The 18,039-nt window shown below is 36.7% G+C and overlaps 1 protein-coding gene across 3 annotated transcripts in view; it reads left to right on the top strand.

Annotated features, from left to right (window-relative positions):
• LARS1 (leucyl-tRNA synthetase 1) overlaps positions 1-14,964 on the top strand; it is a 61,898-nt gene extending 46,934 nt beyond the window's left edge. For all 3 annotated transcript variants that reach the window (XM_058543268.1, XM_058543258.1, XM_058543277.1), the window contains 6 exons: positions 169-279; positions 2,501-2,611; positions 5,023-5,127; positions 7,134-7,229; positions 9,250-9,382; positions 14,569-14,964. In XM_058543268.1, coding sequence (XP_058399251.1) covers positions 169-279; positions 2,501-2,611; positions 5,023-5,127; positions 7,134-7,229; positions 9,250-9,382; positions 14,569-14,774 — 762 coding nt within the window. In that variant the 3' untranslated portion in view covers positions 14,775-14,964. The remainder of the gene's footprint in view (positions 1-168; positions 280-2,500; positions 2,612-5,022; positions 5,128-7,133; positions 7,230-9,249; positions 9,383-14,568) is intronic.
• The last annotated feature ends 3,075 nt before the right edge of the window (positions 14,965-18,039 follow it).

Raw genomic sequence — 18,039 nt, 5'->3', positions numbered from 1 at the left:
CAAATAACATTTAATAGTAAGTGTAGGGCTGTCTTCACTGCTAATGCAATTTTGTAGTATATGTATTTTTTGGTGTTAAAGGCGGTGGTATATACTGGGGGAGGGTTCTTTCATTTTTGGTTTCTATGAAAGTGATTAAATGTTTTTTTCCTTTTCTCTGCCTTGTAGAAGACTGACAAACAACCACCTGAGAAGCCTTCACATTGCACCATCTATGTGGCGAAGAACTATCCATCGTGGCAACATATCACCCTGTCAGTTCTACGTAATCACTTTGAGGTGATGTTTACAGTAGACTTCTCCCCTAATATTGTGTGTAATGCTTATGCTGTTCTTGTTATTAGGATGTTGGCAATGTCTGGGGGAAGGAAGACAGGCAGCTTTGTTTACTTACCTTTAGGCCTGGAGTGTCCTTTGTTATCCTTGGTGGCTCTTAAATGGATGCCAGGGCAAGAGCTGCTATTTTTTCTTCATTTCTGAAACATTCATACAAAAATACACTGGATCTAGTTCTGTGTGATTAAAAGGTGTGGGACTTTTTCATATATGTGGTTAAAATTATGAAGCAAAAAGACTGAGTTTGTGTTTTGGATTTGTTGTGACTTGAACACTGGGATTCATGAAACCTTAACCTTATTATGTTTGAAAAAAATTGAAGCTTGGCTCTTGAGTAATTTAAAAGAAAATGTTCGCTTTGATAATTACCCACAGAAATGAAAAGCTCGTTATTGTGTTTGGCTCTGTTGGGTAAATAGCTACTAAATATGATAGTTGTATTTAAAGGAAACTCAATATTTAAACTCAGTTCTAGGTTTTCCTAGAGAAAAAAATTCACCTACCTTTTTCCTTTCACCTTCAAAATATGGAAACAAGTATGTGTTGTGGAATTCTTGCTCAGGTAATTAAGAAGAGTTATTCGTAGACACAAACCATTAAGGTGCTCTTAAAAGAGAGAAAGACAGACAAAATAGGGATTATGGCCAAAGCATAAAGTGATAACATAAACGAAAAATCTTTATTTTTGATTTTCTAGAACTTGACTGGAATTTTGCCTCAATACTTTTCATAGTTAATTAAGAAATACTCAGAAAAACTTTTACCTTTGTAAAATTTGATGAAGAGAGAAGAGCATGTGTTTTTGTCTTCCTTGTGAACCTATTTTTAGGGAGAACTACCTCCTCCTTTGATCGTGTGTGATAGAAATAGAATGTAGCCTTTAGAATCTGCTTGCAGATTTTGACTTATGGTAAATAAAAGAGTAAAAGCTACTTCGGTAGGTAGAAAAATGAAATTATGCCTCAGTGGGTTACATATTCATACTACCACTTCCAAGGAAGCAGTGGAAGAACCAAATATAGTATGTTGTGTCCCAGGTATTAAAAATGCATCACCACTGTTCTTTTAGAAGTTATATTTTTACTTAGTATTCGTTGACTAGATCTTATATAGTTTCAAAACAACATCATCTTTTGGCATTATTTGGAATGGACAGCTTCCTTTGAAATTTTCGTTTGTTTTCATCTAAAAGAAATAAAAGAATGTTGGTTTATAATCAAGAAGAATGTTCTTATGTTGAATATGGCACCTTTTTGGTGACATAAGGAAAAGGAGTGTTTCCCACTCTCTCCTTTTTTCTCTTTCATGTATATTTTAAAGCAACATATTGACAAGTGGAGAAAATATTTTTTTCCATGTACTTTAGTAAAGGTTAGAATTGAAAGTAAATAGATTATTGGGAATCTTACTATATGTTACTTTTCTTTTAGATTCATTCCCAACCCTTGGCTTTGATACTATGCTTTTACAATAAGGAGAAAATAAATTACCCAAAACTCTGAAAACTGTTTGCTTTATTTCTCACTCTATTGAAGGGGACAGTTGATGTTGCAGAAATGAATTTAAATTCAGGCAGCACATTTGGGACTCTGTGCATATTAGTGATATATGAATAGGCATTTAGTTTTGAGTAGATAGAAATGATACTGTTTTAAACAAGTTGATAGCTAGGGATTCTCTTTTTCACATTTGTGGTAACAATTTATAAGGAAGAATGTTCAAAAGCAGACATATAAATCTTGTATCATAGTTGTGTAGTTTTCATTTTGATATGACTAATGAAATGCTTTTAGAAGTTTGAAGACAAACAAGATCTTTATAAGACTATTTCGTTTTCTCACTAGACGAGATCTAATGTTACAATCCTGGAGGTGCCATTAGCGTAAGGAAAAACTAAATATTCAACATGAAGCACCTGCTTTTCTCCTTTATTCTAAAAAATATGTATCCTTTGAATGTAGAGGGACAGGAGACTCCCTTCTGTATTATTCATTCACGTTTCACTTGCCCGTGATGCTGGGGGTTGCACACTGCTCTTCTCTTCTCCAGCAGACTGGTAGGGGCTACCATTCTGTGTGTGGCTAACTTCCGACAGGCACATCTACTATCCTGCTTTATCTTTAAAATATTTTTCTTTACGTTCCTCCCTCACTCTTTTTTTTAGACCAACGGTGGAAAGTTGCCTGATAACAAAGTCATTGCTAGTGAACTAGGCAATTTGCCAGAATTGAAGAAGCATATGAAGAAAGTGATGCCATTTGTCGCCATGATTAAGGTAGGCTGTGGACCTTGTGCAGCTGTGACCACATGAGTAATGGCTAGATAGGATAGTAGAAGGAAGGGGAAAACTTTGGGTACAGTCTCTCCAGAAATATGCTAAAATAGCACTTTTCAATCAGTGGTTGTGAGAAATGAGCCATCAGATTTGGGGTTTACCGGTGAAATTGCTGAGTATGTGAAAGTATGTACTGTGGAAGAAAAATTGGTTTAGAATTGCTGCACTACATGATTCTCTTCATGTTCTACCTTCCCTTCTTTTCAGTTTGGGAAGGAAGCATATTCTTTTGGCTTACATTAGGGTGTTTTTACTAGATCCTATTACTGGAACCAAGATTCTACATTTGTATAGGTTTAGCTTAACAGGATAAATGCTGTTTATGGGTTAGACCAGGGTTTCTCAACAGTGGATCTGTTGATATTTTGGGCTGGATAGTTCTTTGTTGTGGGAGGCTGTTCTGTGCACTATAGGATGTTTAGCAGTATCCTTGGCTTCTACCCACTAGATGCCAGTAGAACCTCTCCCCACCCCACTTCAAGTTGTGACAGCCAAAAATGTCTCCAGATGTTGGCAAATGTCTCCTGGGAGCAAAATCAGCCCCCTTCTCCCAGTCACCTCCCCCACTGAGAATCACTGGGTTAGGCTTTTAGTTTTCTTCATAAACATAATTGATCTATTGAATTTCCTGACAAAGAGAAACAGAAATAAGGCTGTATATTGCTTAAGATCTCAGGCTCTGGAGTCAGACATATCTTGGTCCAAATCTTGTTTGTCTGTCACTTCTTAGTTTTGAGGCCTTAGACAAATCACTTAAATTCTCTGGGACACAAAGTTTTTCATCTATAAAATGAGGAAATTAATAGAACCTACCTTTTAGGAGTGCTGTGAGGAGTAAATGAAATAATACGCTTAACACAGTTAAATACTACCTGTCAAAAAGTAGGCTCACTAAATGTTTTTTTTAAATGTAAATCCGTGTATTCCAGCCTGCTAGGCACATAGTGGTTGTTCTTGTACTGTAGATTAAATCCCGAATCTTCTAGGCTACAGATGCCTGCCTGATGGAGACCTAAACTCTTAGCTTGTCCTATTTTGCAGAGATTATATTCTTAGGAAAGCCTTTTAATTTTCCTAGACTACAGTCAACTATCTGAGCCTTATGGTGTTGGAAGTTTCAGAAATAATTTAGAATCCTGAGTTGACCTGTACCAGTCAAATTATAATATGTTTGCTGGTATGCTCATAATTCATTGATTCCCTACTCAGCTAGTGCCATTGGTCAAAATGCCAGATCCATTGTCGATATGTCGATCCAACATAATATCCCATTGTTGGTTACAAAGGCAATTAATTTTGATGACATGCTTTACAGAATCCAGTGAAACTGATTTGAAAACTAATTAAATGATATTAGATTCAACAAGAGTTGGCTTTTTGAAAAACCAGGGTTAGACTGTGAGTAGTAATATATTTTTTTCAGTAATATTGGTGATTTGCCAGGCAAAGTAGTGGTTTGAAACTCTGAAAAGTGTTTAATAAATCTGGGAATGAGAAAATGGCTTTCTAGCACTTTTTCATGAGAAAAGAAACAGTTGGATGGTAAATGAAAATCGTGAACATCAGGAATCTCCTCAGGTCACTTCCATGTAAGTGCAACGTGTTCTAGGCAGTTAGCTATATTTGTGCATATGAACTTGGATATTGAGGGTTACATTTTGAATGTCTTTAAAATTTGCAGAAACTTTTTGTTTGGTTGTTATTAATTCATTATTCTCTGAAATAGCTTTAAAGATGTGGTATCTTGGAAAATTTTATTTATTTCTTTTTCAGTTAACCTGAAAGGATATTTTCACACATTAGTTTGATTCCTTGTCAAAGTGAATTCTTTGGGTTTGGATATTGTCAGTCTAAATAAACAGTGATAAAATCATACTTCTTTTACAAATCTGAAAACTTTGTCTTTCTAGTCTTTTCAGTGCTGCCTAATCTTATCATACTTTAAATGATAATTACTCTGAGCTAGTAATTTCATTAACAAGCAGACATAGATAAGGGAAACCATGAGTCCAAGGCCTTTCCTTTAACTGTTCAAATTCAAAGATTTTATCAATTGAGAGAGGAATGATTGCTTTGGAGGAAATGTATTCTTTCCAACATATTCTTTTTTTTTGTTTTGCTGAGGAAGATTCGCCTTGAGCTAACGTCTGTGCCACTCTTCCTTTATTTTGTATGTGGGTCACTGCCACAGCATGGCTGACAAGTAGTGTAGGTCTACACCCAGGATCTGAACCCACGAACCCGGGCTGCCGAAGGGGAGCATGCTGAACTTAACCACTACACCACGGGGCTGGTCCCCTCCAACATATTCTTAATGTGATTTTGTTTTTCAAAACCATTTTGACCATTAGGAAAATCTGGAGAAGATGGGGCCTCGTGTTCTGGATTTGCAGTTAGAATTTGATGAACAAGCGGTGCTTATGGAGAATATAGTCTACCTGACCAATTCCCTTGAGGTAAGATGGGCCAGGGATTGTAATAACTAGTTAACTATAGTAAACATAATCCAGTTCTTTTGTTTTATAATAAGTCTTTTTATAAACTTCATCTTCTTTGTTTAGTACCTTTGCCAAACATCAGTCAAAAATATTTTTGGAGGGAAAGAGAATGGATGGGTGTAGAAATTGCAGGAAGAAAAAATGTGCTATTTCACTTATCAATTATTCTATACATAAAATACTAAGTGTGTATGCCTGGATTTTCCCCCCAAAATTATCTTTAAAAGAATGAAGAGAGACCTTATATTCAAATACTTTCAAAATCTCTCACATTAAGGGGCACTCTGAATTGTTTCTTTTTTCCCCCCTCCCTTTTAGACCTCGGATTCACAGAATTGGATTAATGAGAATCTTTGGTTCGTAGTATACAGTAGTCCTCCCTTATCTGTGGGGGATATGTTCCAAGACCCCCAGTGGTTGCCTGAAACCATGGATAGTACCAAACCCTATATATATTGTGTTTTTTCCTATACATACGTACCTATGATAAGGTTTAATTTATAAATTAGGCAAGTAAGAGATTAACAGCAATAACTAATAATAAAATAGAAGAATTATAACAATATACTGTAATAAAAGTTACCATGGATCTTAGCAACCTCAGCATTTTTCTTTCCTTGTTAAATCGAGAACTTTCACCTTTTCACTTAAAGGAAGTACTTTAGAGCTTCTTTTTGGCATATCCGAGTTGCCAGCATCACTACTCTTGGCGTTGGGGCTATTATTAAGTAAAATAAGAGTTAGTTGAACATAAGCACTGCAATACCACAACAGTCAATCTAATAACCGAGATGGCTAAACGTGACTAATGGGCAGGTAACATATACAGCAGGGATATGCTGGACAAAGGGAAGATTCACGTCCTTGGCGGATCAGAGTGGGATGGCATGAGATTTTATCAGGCTACTCAGAACAGCGTGCAATTTAAAACTGATAAATTGTTTATTTCTGGAATTTTCCATTTAATATTTTTGGACCGTGGTTAGCCATTGGTAACTGAAACCACAGATAAGTGGGGACTACTTTATTGTCATTGGTCCCTGCCTGGCCCTGGGTTTTTATCTATTTATTTATTTTTAATTAATATAATGAACATCCGTGAATCTACTACCCAACTCAAGAACTAGAACATTACCTATAGTTTTCGCATATCTGTGAGTTTCTCCTCATCCCATCTTCCTGCCCTAGTCACAGCTTCATCTGTAGATTCTGAAAATGCTGTCTCTCAGGCAACTTAGGCAGAAGGAAAGACAGTTTGCTTTAGAAAACTGTGTTAGAGAACTCAGAAAGTGGTTCTAGTGATAATGAAGACACAAGTAAAAAAAAAATGCAGGTTTAGAGTTCGAATAAAATTGTTTCATGAAATATGAAAATGAAAGAAAGTTATTTCCAAATAAGCATTTTATGTCATGTAATTATAAATGAGTTAATAATTAAATTAATAAATTAAATATTAGTAGACATCTATTTTACATATATTTCTGAATGTTCATATATGTTCACAGAGGTCAAAAAACGAATTGGATCTTTTCATTGGGACAGTGGGGACACCTTATATTGAGGATCATCTTATATTTAGGGGTATGCAATATGCTGCATTTCTGAATTTTTCCATTTAAGTGGAAGCCTTTTATTCAAATGCTGCATTTCTGAACTTTGTTCCTTTAAGTGGAATCCTTTTATGCTGATTTTCATTTTCTCTTATACAGCAGGTAGATGCCACATTTCATTATAGAAAATGGTAAACATGACAGTATAAATAACAATACTATGAGACATCTAAGATGTGTTAAATAATTGATTACAGATTTCATTTAATGTTTATATGGAAAATAATAAAATTGCACAGACCATTTCATGTTAAGTGGAGAACCTAGTTTTGCTCTTTGGTGAAATGAGGTGATGATTAATTTAAATCATATTAAGTGATACTGATGACTTCCATTTTTTTCCCCTCTATTTAGCTAGAACGTATAGAAGTCAAGTTTGCCTCTGAAGCAGAAGACAAAGTCAGGGAAGACTGCTGTCCTGGGAAACCACTTAATGTTTTCAGAATAGAAGTAAGTTGAAAGAATCTCACTGAATCATTTCATTTTAGAGCTAGAAGAGACCTTAGAGATCATTACATCTAAACCCATCATTTTAAAGATGGAAGGAAGTGAGATCCAGAGAAGTTAAGTGATTGGTTTGGTCTAGGCCACATAGTTTGTTAGAAATGGGGCTGGATTTCAGGTCTTCTAATTCCCTAGTTGGTGCAATCCTGTTTTCTTTCCTCTACTATTATGGATGGCTTCAGATGTTTTTTGTGGGTTTAAAAATAAAAACAGTTATTTTCAAAATCTGATTTTTATTGAAAAATGCAATAGAAATTGAAATGTAAGACTTTTTTAAACAGTGAAAAGGAGCTTTTATACTTAAGATGAGTCTTGGTTTGATAATATTATTCAAGACTTTTTGGCTTGTGGCATAAACCAGACTGATGCATCATCTTATATGATGCTAGAAATGCTTTTTTTTTAAATTTTTTATTTTTTGGCCATTATTGGTGAAGATAAATAGGTTTTGGAATTTTGGGGGATTGTATTTATTCACTCTCAAAGAATCCATTCAGAATGGCAATATTTGGTAAAGTCCAATGGAGTACAATTGTGAGAGTCCACAAAATGCCCTACTTTTCTTGATAAGCAGAGAACTTAATGTGTATCCTGTTCCTTCTTCCACATTTAATTGAAAACCCAGCAAACAGAAAAACCTATTTTGAAAGAATGAGGTAATCATGACCGTGGAGCCCTCCTGAATTTATCATCATATTATGACTACTCTCACTACATTAAGATATGGTGTCTTTTATTTTTTTTTAATTTTTATTTATTTATTTATTTATTTTTGTGAGGAAGATCAGACCTGAGCTAACATCCATACCAATCCTCCTCTTTTTGCTGAGGAAGACCGGCCCTGAGCTAACATCCATTGCCAATCCTCCACCTTTTTTTTCCCCCCAAAGCCCCAGTAGATAGCTGTATGTCATAGTTGCACATCCTTCTAGTTGCTGTATGTGGGATGCCGCCTCAGCATGGCCGGAACAAGCGGTGCGTCGGTGCGGGCCCGGGATCCGAACCTGGGCCCCCAGTAGCGGAGCATGCGCACTTAACCACTAAGCCACGGGGCTGGCCCCTAGATATGGTGTCTTTTCAAAGTGCAGTCATGGGCCGGCCCCATGCCTTAGCAGTTAAGTGCACGCTCTCCGCTGCTGGCGGCCCGGGTTCGGATCCTGGGCGCGCACCGATGCACCACTTCTCTGGCCTTGCTGAGGCCGCGTCCCACATACAGCAACTAGAAGGATGTGCAGCTATGACATACAACTGTCTACTGGGGCTTTGGGGGGAAAAAATAAATAAATAAAATCTTTAAAAAAAAAAAAAAATGCAGTCATTCTGGCCACAGAGATAGGTAGATGAAATTGTATTCCCTATACAAATGTGTTTATTTAAGCTAATTTCAAGCATTCCATTAAGCTACTATGTATTTAAGTCTTTCATAAGACTCAGCTTACTTTTTCCACTTAAAATAATAGGCAAATCTTTGACTGTGTAGTTTTTATAGTGTGGGAGGTAGTATGGCATAGAACTGGGTTTAATTCTGGCTCTGCCTCATACTAGTTCTGTGACCTTGGGCTACTTTGTTAATCTTTCTGGTTCTTAGCTTCTCATCTGTGGAAAGGGGTCTTAAAGAACTACCTTTCAGGATATAGGGGATACTGTCTATAAAGTGCTTAGTACAGTGCCTGGTACATAGTAGAAATTTGATAAATGATGGTAGTTGTAGAAGAGAAAATAGAAGAGGAAATAAATTATTGTTATCATGCATCATCAGTATTGATATAGTAGTCAGTCATTTTTACCTAGGCATTTGGTTGTAAGCATGAGCTTTTGTATATCTTTTCTTTCATATTTGAGTATCACTTGATATTGATTTTAGAATACTAGAATTAAATTTAGAATACTAGAATTAGAGTCCGCCTCCCTCAGCAGTATTTAAATTTGAGTTCCTATAACAATCATTTTCTCTCTATTTTCCTAGCCTGGTGTGTCAGTTTCCCTAGTGAATCCTCAGCCATCCAATGGCCACTTCTCAACCAAAATTGAAATCAGGCAAGGAGATAACCGCGATTCTATAATCAGGCGTTTAATGAAAATGGACCGAGGTATCAAAGGTAAATGGTTTCCCTGAAATGCACATTTGGCAGTAGCTTATGGATTTGATGAGTTCTAAGCAGAGGAGAGAGAGTAGAGTAACTGGCTTGCTTGGGGACAGCTGTGCAATGTTGTGGAAAGAGTACTGGACCCAGAATCAGGAAACCTATATTCTCTTTGGGACATTGTGACTAGGTAGCTTGGTGACTTGGCCATGTCACTTAAACTCTAAACTGATCTCTCTTTTAGTAAAATGAGGACACTGGATTAGATGCTTTTTCAAGACTCCATCTAGCTTTAAAATTGTGACAAGCAGTTTCTCTCTCCCAAGAGTATTCAGAATTAAGGAACAGATACCCATAATATTCAAACTAACCTGCCCAGCTGGGTCTGTTCGTGAGGAAGGAAGAGAAATAGAGTAAAAGTTATTGAGTGTCTGCCATGTATTAGCTGTTTAATCCTTTTATGACCCTATAATGTAGAGGGTATTATTATTCCCCTTTCACAGATGATGAAATGGAGGTCAGAAAGGCTAAACAGCTTGCAAGTTTCATTCAGCTGGTAAATCCTGGAGCTGGAATTCAAACTCAAGTCTGTTTGACTCCAAAGCTCTTATTCTTCTAAACAGTGTACCTCTGGGTAAAATATGTAAATAATTGTAATTTCTTATCAAGATTAAGTCTAGATCTTCTATGATTAGATTTAATATAATAATTTATGGCTTCTTTTTTTATCACTCAGCCAGGTCTTAGGCTGAGCAGTGTGAAGGGAGTTAGTGTGTCTCTGTATTATTTTTCTTCCAAATTATGAAGACAAAGTAATGTTGAGATTCCCTATTTTGCATTGTCTCTCTCGTCTCTTTTTTTATTTATTTATTTATTTATTTATTTATTTATTTATTTATTTTTCCCCTAAAGCCCCAAGCGATAGTTGTAAGTCATAGTTGCACATTCTTCTAGTTGCTGTATGTGGGACGCGGCCTCAGCATGGCCGGAGAAGCGGTGCGTCTGTGTGCGCCGGGATCCGAACCCGGGCAGCCTGCATCGGAGCGCACACACTTAACCGCTAAGCCAAGGGGCCGGCCCATCTCTCTTCTCTTCTTGATGGCAATCAAGAGCCAACTGGGGGGGCCGACCCGGTGGCGCAAGTGGTTAAGTGCGAGTGCTCCGCTGTGGTGGCCTAGGGTTCGCCGGTTCGAATCCCAGGTGCACACGGAGGCACCGCTTCTCAAGCCATGCTGTGGCGGCGTCCCATATAAAGTGGAGGAGGATGGGCATGGATGTTAGCTCAGGGCCAGTCTTCCTCAGCCAAAAGAGGAGGATTGGCAGATGTTAGCTCAGGGCCGATCTTCCTCACAAAAAAAAAAAAAAGAAAAGAAATCATTTGGGCCGGCCCTGTGGCTTGGTGGTTAAGTGCGCGCGCTGCGATGCTGGTGGCCCGGGTTCGGATCCCGGGTGCGCATCGAGGCACCACTTCTCCGTTCATCCTGAGGCCGAGTCCCACATAGAGCAACTAGAAGGATGTGCAGCTACGACATACAACTACCCACTGGGGCTTTGGGGGGAAAAAATAAAATAAATAAAATCTTTAAAAAAAAAAAAAAGAGCTGACTGGGCCACATTCCATCAGTGTAAAAATTTTCTGAAAAGATTTACAAATCCCAGACAGTGACCTAGTTTATGGACTATATTCAGGGTAACAATATTCCATTAACATAGAAGACGTCAAATAGTCTTTTGGAATTCATTCTACCATGTACATTTTGTTCTCTTGAAGTCATTTGTGCACCTTCTGTAGACATTTCTTGAGAGACTGTCATGTGTAGTGTATGTAGAGATGAGTGTGTAAGTAGAGACTCCTATGCATATACTAGGGAGTTTGAGGAATCCACAAAGTACTGTTCATTAGGAGGCTGCATCTGGTGAAGGAGTAGGGGACCAAGCTATTGCAGTACATAATCATGGTTGAAGGAGAAACTGCTGAGTGCAGTAAGAGAAGTATAGATAAAATTTGCAGCACAGAAAAAGGTGAGATTATTTCCAGCTGTGATCAGGGATGAATTTATGGAGAAAATATCATTTGGATGGGGCCTTGAAAATTATACCCATGAGAGTGAGGGGAAAGGATGTACTAGGAGGAGGGAAACACTAATACTTGTTTCACTGTGTACCAGCAATATATTAGGGCTAGGGATTTTATTGTTTGTAGATATTTTAAAAAATTATGGTAAAATATATATAACATAAAATTGACCATTTTAGTCATATTTAAGTATACAGTTCATTGGCATTAAGTACATACACATTGTTGTGAATTTACACGATCCATCTATAGAACTTTTTCACTATCCCAAACTGAAACCCTGCACCCGTTAAACAATGACTTTCCATTCTACCTCCCTCTAGTCCCTGATAACCACTGTTCTGCTTTCTGCCTCTGTGTATTTAACTGTTCTAGGTATCTTATATAAGTGGAAGTGTACAATATTTGTCCTTTTTTTCATCTCATTTATTTCACTTAGCAAAATGTCTTCAAGGTTCATCCATGTTATAGACATTTATCATGTTCCCTCAGTAAACTAGGTACTGTAGAATGATAGCACCATCCTTGGAACTTATGGGTCACAAAAAGCAGAACTTGAAAATTTCGAAATATGAACATATTGGAAGCCATTTTGTGGCCTTCCATTTGGCTGTTTTATGTCGCATATATTCAGTCATAAGAAGATTGTGTAACGGGAGGAACTCTTAGCTCTGAAGAACGATATGATGGCTTTTAAAGAAAGCAAATATTCGTTTGGACCTGCTGGATAGGATTATTATGAGGTTGTAGCACATGAGAGGATGTATTCCTGTATTGAATCTTGTATTATATAATGTTAAACCTGCCTTCCTTATAAATATACTTAGATATAGCACTGACTAGATTCTTCAGAATTGTACTGAAATGTGTTTTCTATAGCTCATCTTTTCTCACTGAGCCTCTGGCATAATTCTTCGATCTTTTGTCATACTAACTGTGATTAATATTATCATAAAGTGCTTTAAGTTTGATGTTAGTAGCTGCTGTGAATTTTAGAAAATAGATAGAAATGTTAAGGGGAGTTTGAAATTGATATTCCTTCAAGTATCTACAGAAGAGCTCTAACCTTGAGACTTTTCCAAAAGCCCTCAGGATGCTTTGATATCTGAGGGGCTGAGTATATTGAGTATATGAGATGGGAAAGGAGTGAAATTCAATGACATATTTCTCAGTCTGTCTGCTGCAATAGCCAGTGAGTCGACCAATTAGTGCCAATTGTTTTGAGGGTGATTATGATGTAGGTCCAGGAGGAACTGGACTAAAACCATCATTCTGCTCCACAAAGACCACTGAGCAACTATTTGATGATAATGACTTTAAATCACTTACAACCCATGCCATATATGAACTAATAACTTGGAGGTGAAAGGCTCTATTTCACATTATCAGTCTCTAGGGACTTTCAGTCACTCTCATCTTTTCTCTAAGTGCCTTAAATCTTGTGTAGTTGCAGACTTAAATTTCAACATTTTCAATGATAAGAGAGGTCTGGAATAAGAAAAGATAGTAAAACCACTAAGAAAGCGCCAAGAATTTATTGGCAGTAATGAACTACATGGTAGAAACATCAAAGCAAATGTGTTTTGTCACTTAAAAGCCTGATTGAGTAGTAAGGCTTCTTTGAAATAGTTTGATTCAGAATTGCTTGGAATGATGAGGGAGGTCTGTTTCAGAGAAAGAGAGAGAGAGGCAGACGCAGATCTGCAGTAAAAGGCTTTGTGCATAAAATCTGCTGGCAGGACTTGTCACTGCTTCCATAGCAAAATATTTAGTATCACCAAAGTGCATGTTAAACTGCAATAGCTGTTGAAATGAATTGTATTCTTCCCCCAAAATAAGGTCGTGGTTGTCATGAAGGCTGTATCTGTTCCTTTCCCATTTTAATTTTCAGTGCTTCTGCTTTATCTGAGAATAGATTGTGTGGTCTCTGTAGAGACTCTCCAGAGACTCGCAGGCAGGGTTTGCCTTCATGATAGTTGCAGGTAATTGCTCTATAAGCCCAAGATCCCTACTCTAAACTTTCAGTCCTCTCTTTGTTTCCCAAGGAGAATAGAATGCCTGGATAACCTGTACTCTTGGCATAGCTGCCAGCTGCATTAATGTCTCCTTTTATCTCTTATCCCTCTCATGCAAAGCTTAATACTCTTGAGGCAACGTGAGGGAGTGTAGCTCATGGACCACCCAGTGATCTGCTTTAGAAAGGGGCGAGAAGTAATTCAGAAAATATCTTCTATTTCTGTGGATCAGGTTAAGCCTAACTAGCCATGCTATACTTAGAATGAGATATAAACCCAGAATCAGCATTTGTAGTCATTTATGATGTTTGTCCACCATATAAAATAAGACCATTTGATGTTGGGAAGTCTCAGAATTGCTGAAATAAATAAATTTCTTTCAGGTTCAGTGGTTGGCAGGATTGTTGGATCCATAAATTTGTTCAAGGGACAAGTGCTTTCTTTGCCAGGAGCCATCTTATCAGCTTACACAAGTGCTGATAAATCAGGAAAATCTCAAGCAGCATAGTGTTGGAACTCATCCAGAAGCTCAAAATTCTAAAAGCTATTCTCTTTCCCCCTGTCCTTCCCCTTCTCTCCTTGTCTCTTATCAGCTTGTTAATACAAACATTTTGATCCTTTGAGCAAAACGAGAAACTTGTAATGCTATTTCTTAGAGTAGTAATTCTTTCTCCAAAAGTATCTTCCAAAAAAAAACTACAACTTTTGCAGTTTTAATGTATTCTAGGAAGCAAGACAAGAAAGAGAAATAAGTTTTAGACTTTTTGATGTTCTGAAAAATGGTCAGTTGAGGCATATAGGAAGTGATTTGAGAAACCATATAGGATAATGCTCAAAAATATACTCAATCTTTTATCTTGGTTTATAATTCCAGGAGATGTATTATACAGAATCTCTGACTATCTTTGACCTGGGTAAAAGCTGACAGAGGATGAAGATTTGTTAGATTTGGCTTTGTTTTCTGAGATTGGAACCTATTTAATAATCTGATAAAAATATTTTTTGGATATAACAACCAATGTTTTAAAACATGAGTTATCTCACTCAGGCATGGGTTTGAATCAGTGACTGTAACTAAATGCTCATAGTGATAATTTCTTTTGCTGTAGACCTTTCCAAAGTGAAGCTGATGAGATTTGATGATCCACTGCTGGGGCCTCGGCGAGTGCCCGTCCTAGGAAAAGAGCACACTGAGAAGACTCCCATTTCTGAGCATGCTGTTTTCCATGTGGACCTCATGAGCAAGAAAATTCATCTCATTGAAAATGGGCTACAGGCAGACATTGGTGATACTGTTATCTATCTGGTTCATTAAACTTGTGTAAATTGGAGATATATCCTGCTGTCTGGGGATATGACTACTCTGATTGTGCCTACAGATTGGCTATGAGAACCTTAGGCTGGACCTAAATAGATTTCATTTCTAACTATCAAATTCTGCATATAATCATAATTATACCAAGTCATCTTGGATTCCTGGACCTAATAAATTTTTTTTTCCCTTCTTGGGGCCTCTAAGTGAAATAGTTTGTGCCATACTTTTTTTTAGTTTTTTTTAACAAATTATTGCTATTTCCCAGAAGCTTCTAGTCTTTCACATTAACACAGAAGTGTCAGTATGCTTCTTTTATGAGGTGTACTTTATACTATTTATGAAGGCTAAGGAGTATCTAACAACTTTTTATATTATATCCATTATGGAGTTAACTATATTTTTCTTTTAAAAAGAAAAAAAGTAAATTAGACTGCTAGTTTTCCTTTTTAAAGAAAAAAACTCTCATGATGATTTTTTTTTTTGTGAGGAGATCAGCCCTGAGCTAACATCCGCCAATCCTCCTCTTTTTTTTTTTTTTTTTTTTGCTGAGGAAGACGGCCCTGGGCTAACATCGGTGCCTATCTTCCTCCACTTTATATGGGACGCCGCCACAGCATGGCTTACCAAGCAGTACTTCGGTGCGCGCCCGGGATCCGAACCAGCGAACCCCGGGCCGCCGCAGCGGAGCGCGCGCACTTAACCGCTTGCGCCACCAGGCCGGCCCCTCTCATGATGTTTTAAAAGAACAAATAAGAATATTTTGACTTGACTATGATCAGTAAGTATTTTGTATAAAGAACAAATAGATCTTGTATTTATAAGATTTTCTTCAGCTTTAATGTATTCAATTAGCCACCAGTTGTTTCTTCAGGGCTAATATCAATAGTTTATAAGCAGTTTATTTCATCTACACTAAATTTAGGCATTTTGAAAGAGAAGATTTTTTTTCCCCAGAAATCTGCTTTTATCAAATTTGTCTTGAGTCCAATCGTCTTTAAAGATCATGCCGACTGTGTTGCAAATTTATTCTTTTATTCTTGCTGGATTGTCTTTTGATATTGTCTGTGCCATCTGTCTTCATATGAGGAAAAATATTAGGTATTGACTGGCATAGGGGAAAAACATTTCCATTTCTTGCAGGGTTCATTATGGGGATAAACCAATTCTGATAACCCTAAGGAACCTGAATTCTAACTTTCAGGTCATGTAAAGAGATTTCATTGAGTTTCTTTAATTCTGCTCTCTATAATTTGAAATTACTGGGCCTAGTTAAATGCTTTGTCATAGATTCATTAAAGCAAATCATAGAATGTTGGAACTGAAAGATCCCTTAGAGATCATCAAGTGCAAATCATCATTTATCTAGTGGGAACAGGCAGTATAGCATAGTGGGTAAGATTACATGCTCTGAAGTCAGACTAGCCAGGTTAGATTTCCAGTTCTTCCGTTTGCTACCTGGGTGATCTTGGCCAATTACTCAGCCTCAGTTTCTTCGTCTCTAAAATGGAACTAATAATGTACCTACTTTCTAGGCTTACTGTGGGATGTTTAGATGAAACAATCTAGGAAAATCATCTATATAGCATAGTGCCTAGCAAGTGGTAAGCCTTCAGTAAATGTTACTGAATAATAATAATAATAATAACAACAACAATAATAATACACCAGGATGTATTGGCTTAAGATTACTATAGGCTATAATCATATCCTTTGTATTGGTTCCTTTGGGGCAACTGTTTTGTTGTTTGCCCTCCTTTAGATTCTTTTGCTGCTCCCTCAATCTGCATAGCCTTAGTTATTCCCCAGATCAAGTAATCTTTCCTAGTGCCTACTTATGCTTAACTTAGGCAAATTAAACTATATGTGCTTGGCAAAAAAAAAGGAAGAAGGAAAATAATTTTAATATTGTGAATGATTGTGCCTATTTTATTAAATGAACCTATGCTTGGGTTAAGTGTGAGCTGGGATTCGTGGATCCTCTGTTCTCTCAGGCTCAATTCCTTGTGTCTCTCTTAGAATGAGCATCTTGCTGGGCTGAATACGCTTCTCTTGTTTAAAGATAACATAGAAGTTTTGTACAAGGAAACCTCTAAGCATAAGCCCATTTATTTCATCTGGTGCTCAACTGAAGAAACAGCAATTAGTTAAAATGCTGAAAGAAAACAGGCTGCATAGGGCTTATTGTATTAATAGGGAATTGGTACCTTCCTAAAGGATTTTAATTATTTTTTAAGCTGTAAAATATAATGTACACACACAAAAAGTGAACAACAAGAATATATAATATACACACAAACTATATAAAATACACACAAAAATGAACAACAACAAAACAGAATTTATCAACAAAGCAGAAACCTGTGTAATCACCACGCAGTCAAGGAATAGCACATTGCCAGCACCTCAGAAGCTTGCCTTGTGCCTCCTCATAAAGACAAGCTTATGGGCCAGTATATGATGAGTTTTTGTATGTGTTCCATATGAGCTTGAAAAGAATGTTTATTCTGCAATTGTAGAGTTCTGTATATGTCCATTAGGTCATAGTTGCAGATTGAATTGTTCAAATATATATCCTTCTGTTTTGTTTTGTTTTCTCGGTTTACTCTTTGTTTTTGAGAGGTATGCTAAAATCTCTCATGACCGTGGATTTACCTATTTCTCTTTATAGTTCAGACAATTTTTGTTTTGTATATTTTGATGCTGTGTTATTAGGTACCTATAAATTTAGATTCTATTAACTTCCTGGTAAATTGAACTTTTTCTAATTAGGAAGTGTTCCTCTACTTTTAGAAATATTTTTTGCCAAAATGCTATGATGTTAATATAATAACATCAGTTTTCTTTTGGTTAGTGTTCATGTGGAATATCTTCTTCCATTCTTTTGCTTTTAACCTTTTGTAGCTTTATTTTCTTTTAACATTTTATTTTCACAAAATTTAAATCTACAGAAAAGTTAAAAATATTGGCAGGTAAACATCCATATACCTGTCACCTAGATTTACCAGTTGCTGATATTTTGCCACATTTGCTTTCTCTCTCTCTAAATATACATTTTTTTACATAAACTTTTTATATTGAAATAGTTTTAGATTTACAAAAAAGTTGCATCTGTTGTACAGAGAATTCCTGGACACCCTTCACTCAGTTTCCCCTAATCTTTAACATCTTATATAACCTTGGTTCAGTCGTCAAAACTAAGTAATTAACATTAGTATGTTACTGTTAACCAAATTGTAGGCTTTATTTGGATTTCACCCGTTTTTCC

The sequence above is a fragment of the Diceros bicornis genome, chromosome 1 (assembly GCF_020826845.1).
Source record: "Diceros bicornis minor isolate mBicDic1 chromosome 1, mDicBic1.mat.cur, whole genome shotgun sequence".
NCBI classification, from domain to species: Eukaryota; Metazoa; Chordata; class Mammalia; order Perissodactyla; family Rhinocerotidae; genus Diceros; species Diceros bicornis.
The sequence above is the reverse complement of the archived record's forward strand: the minus strand, read 5'-3'. Positions and strand labels throughout refer to the sequence as shown.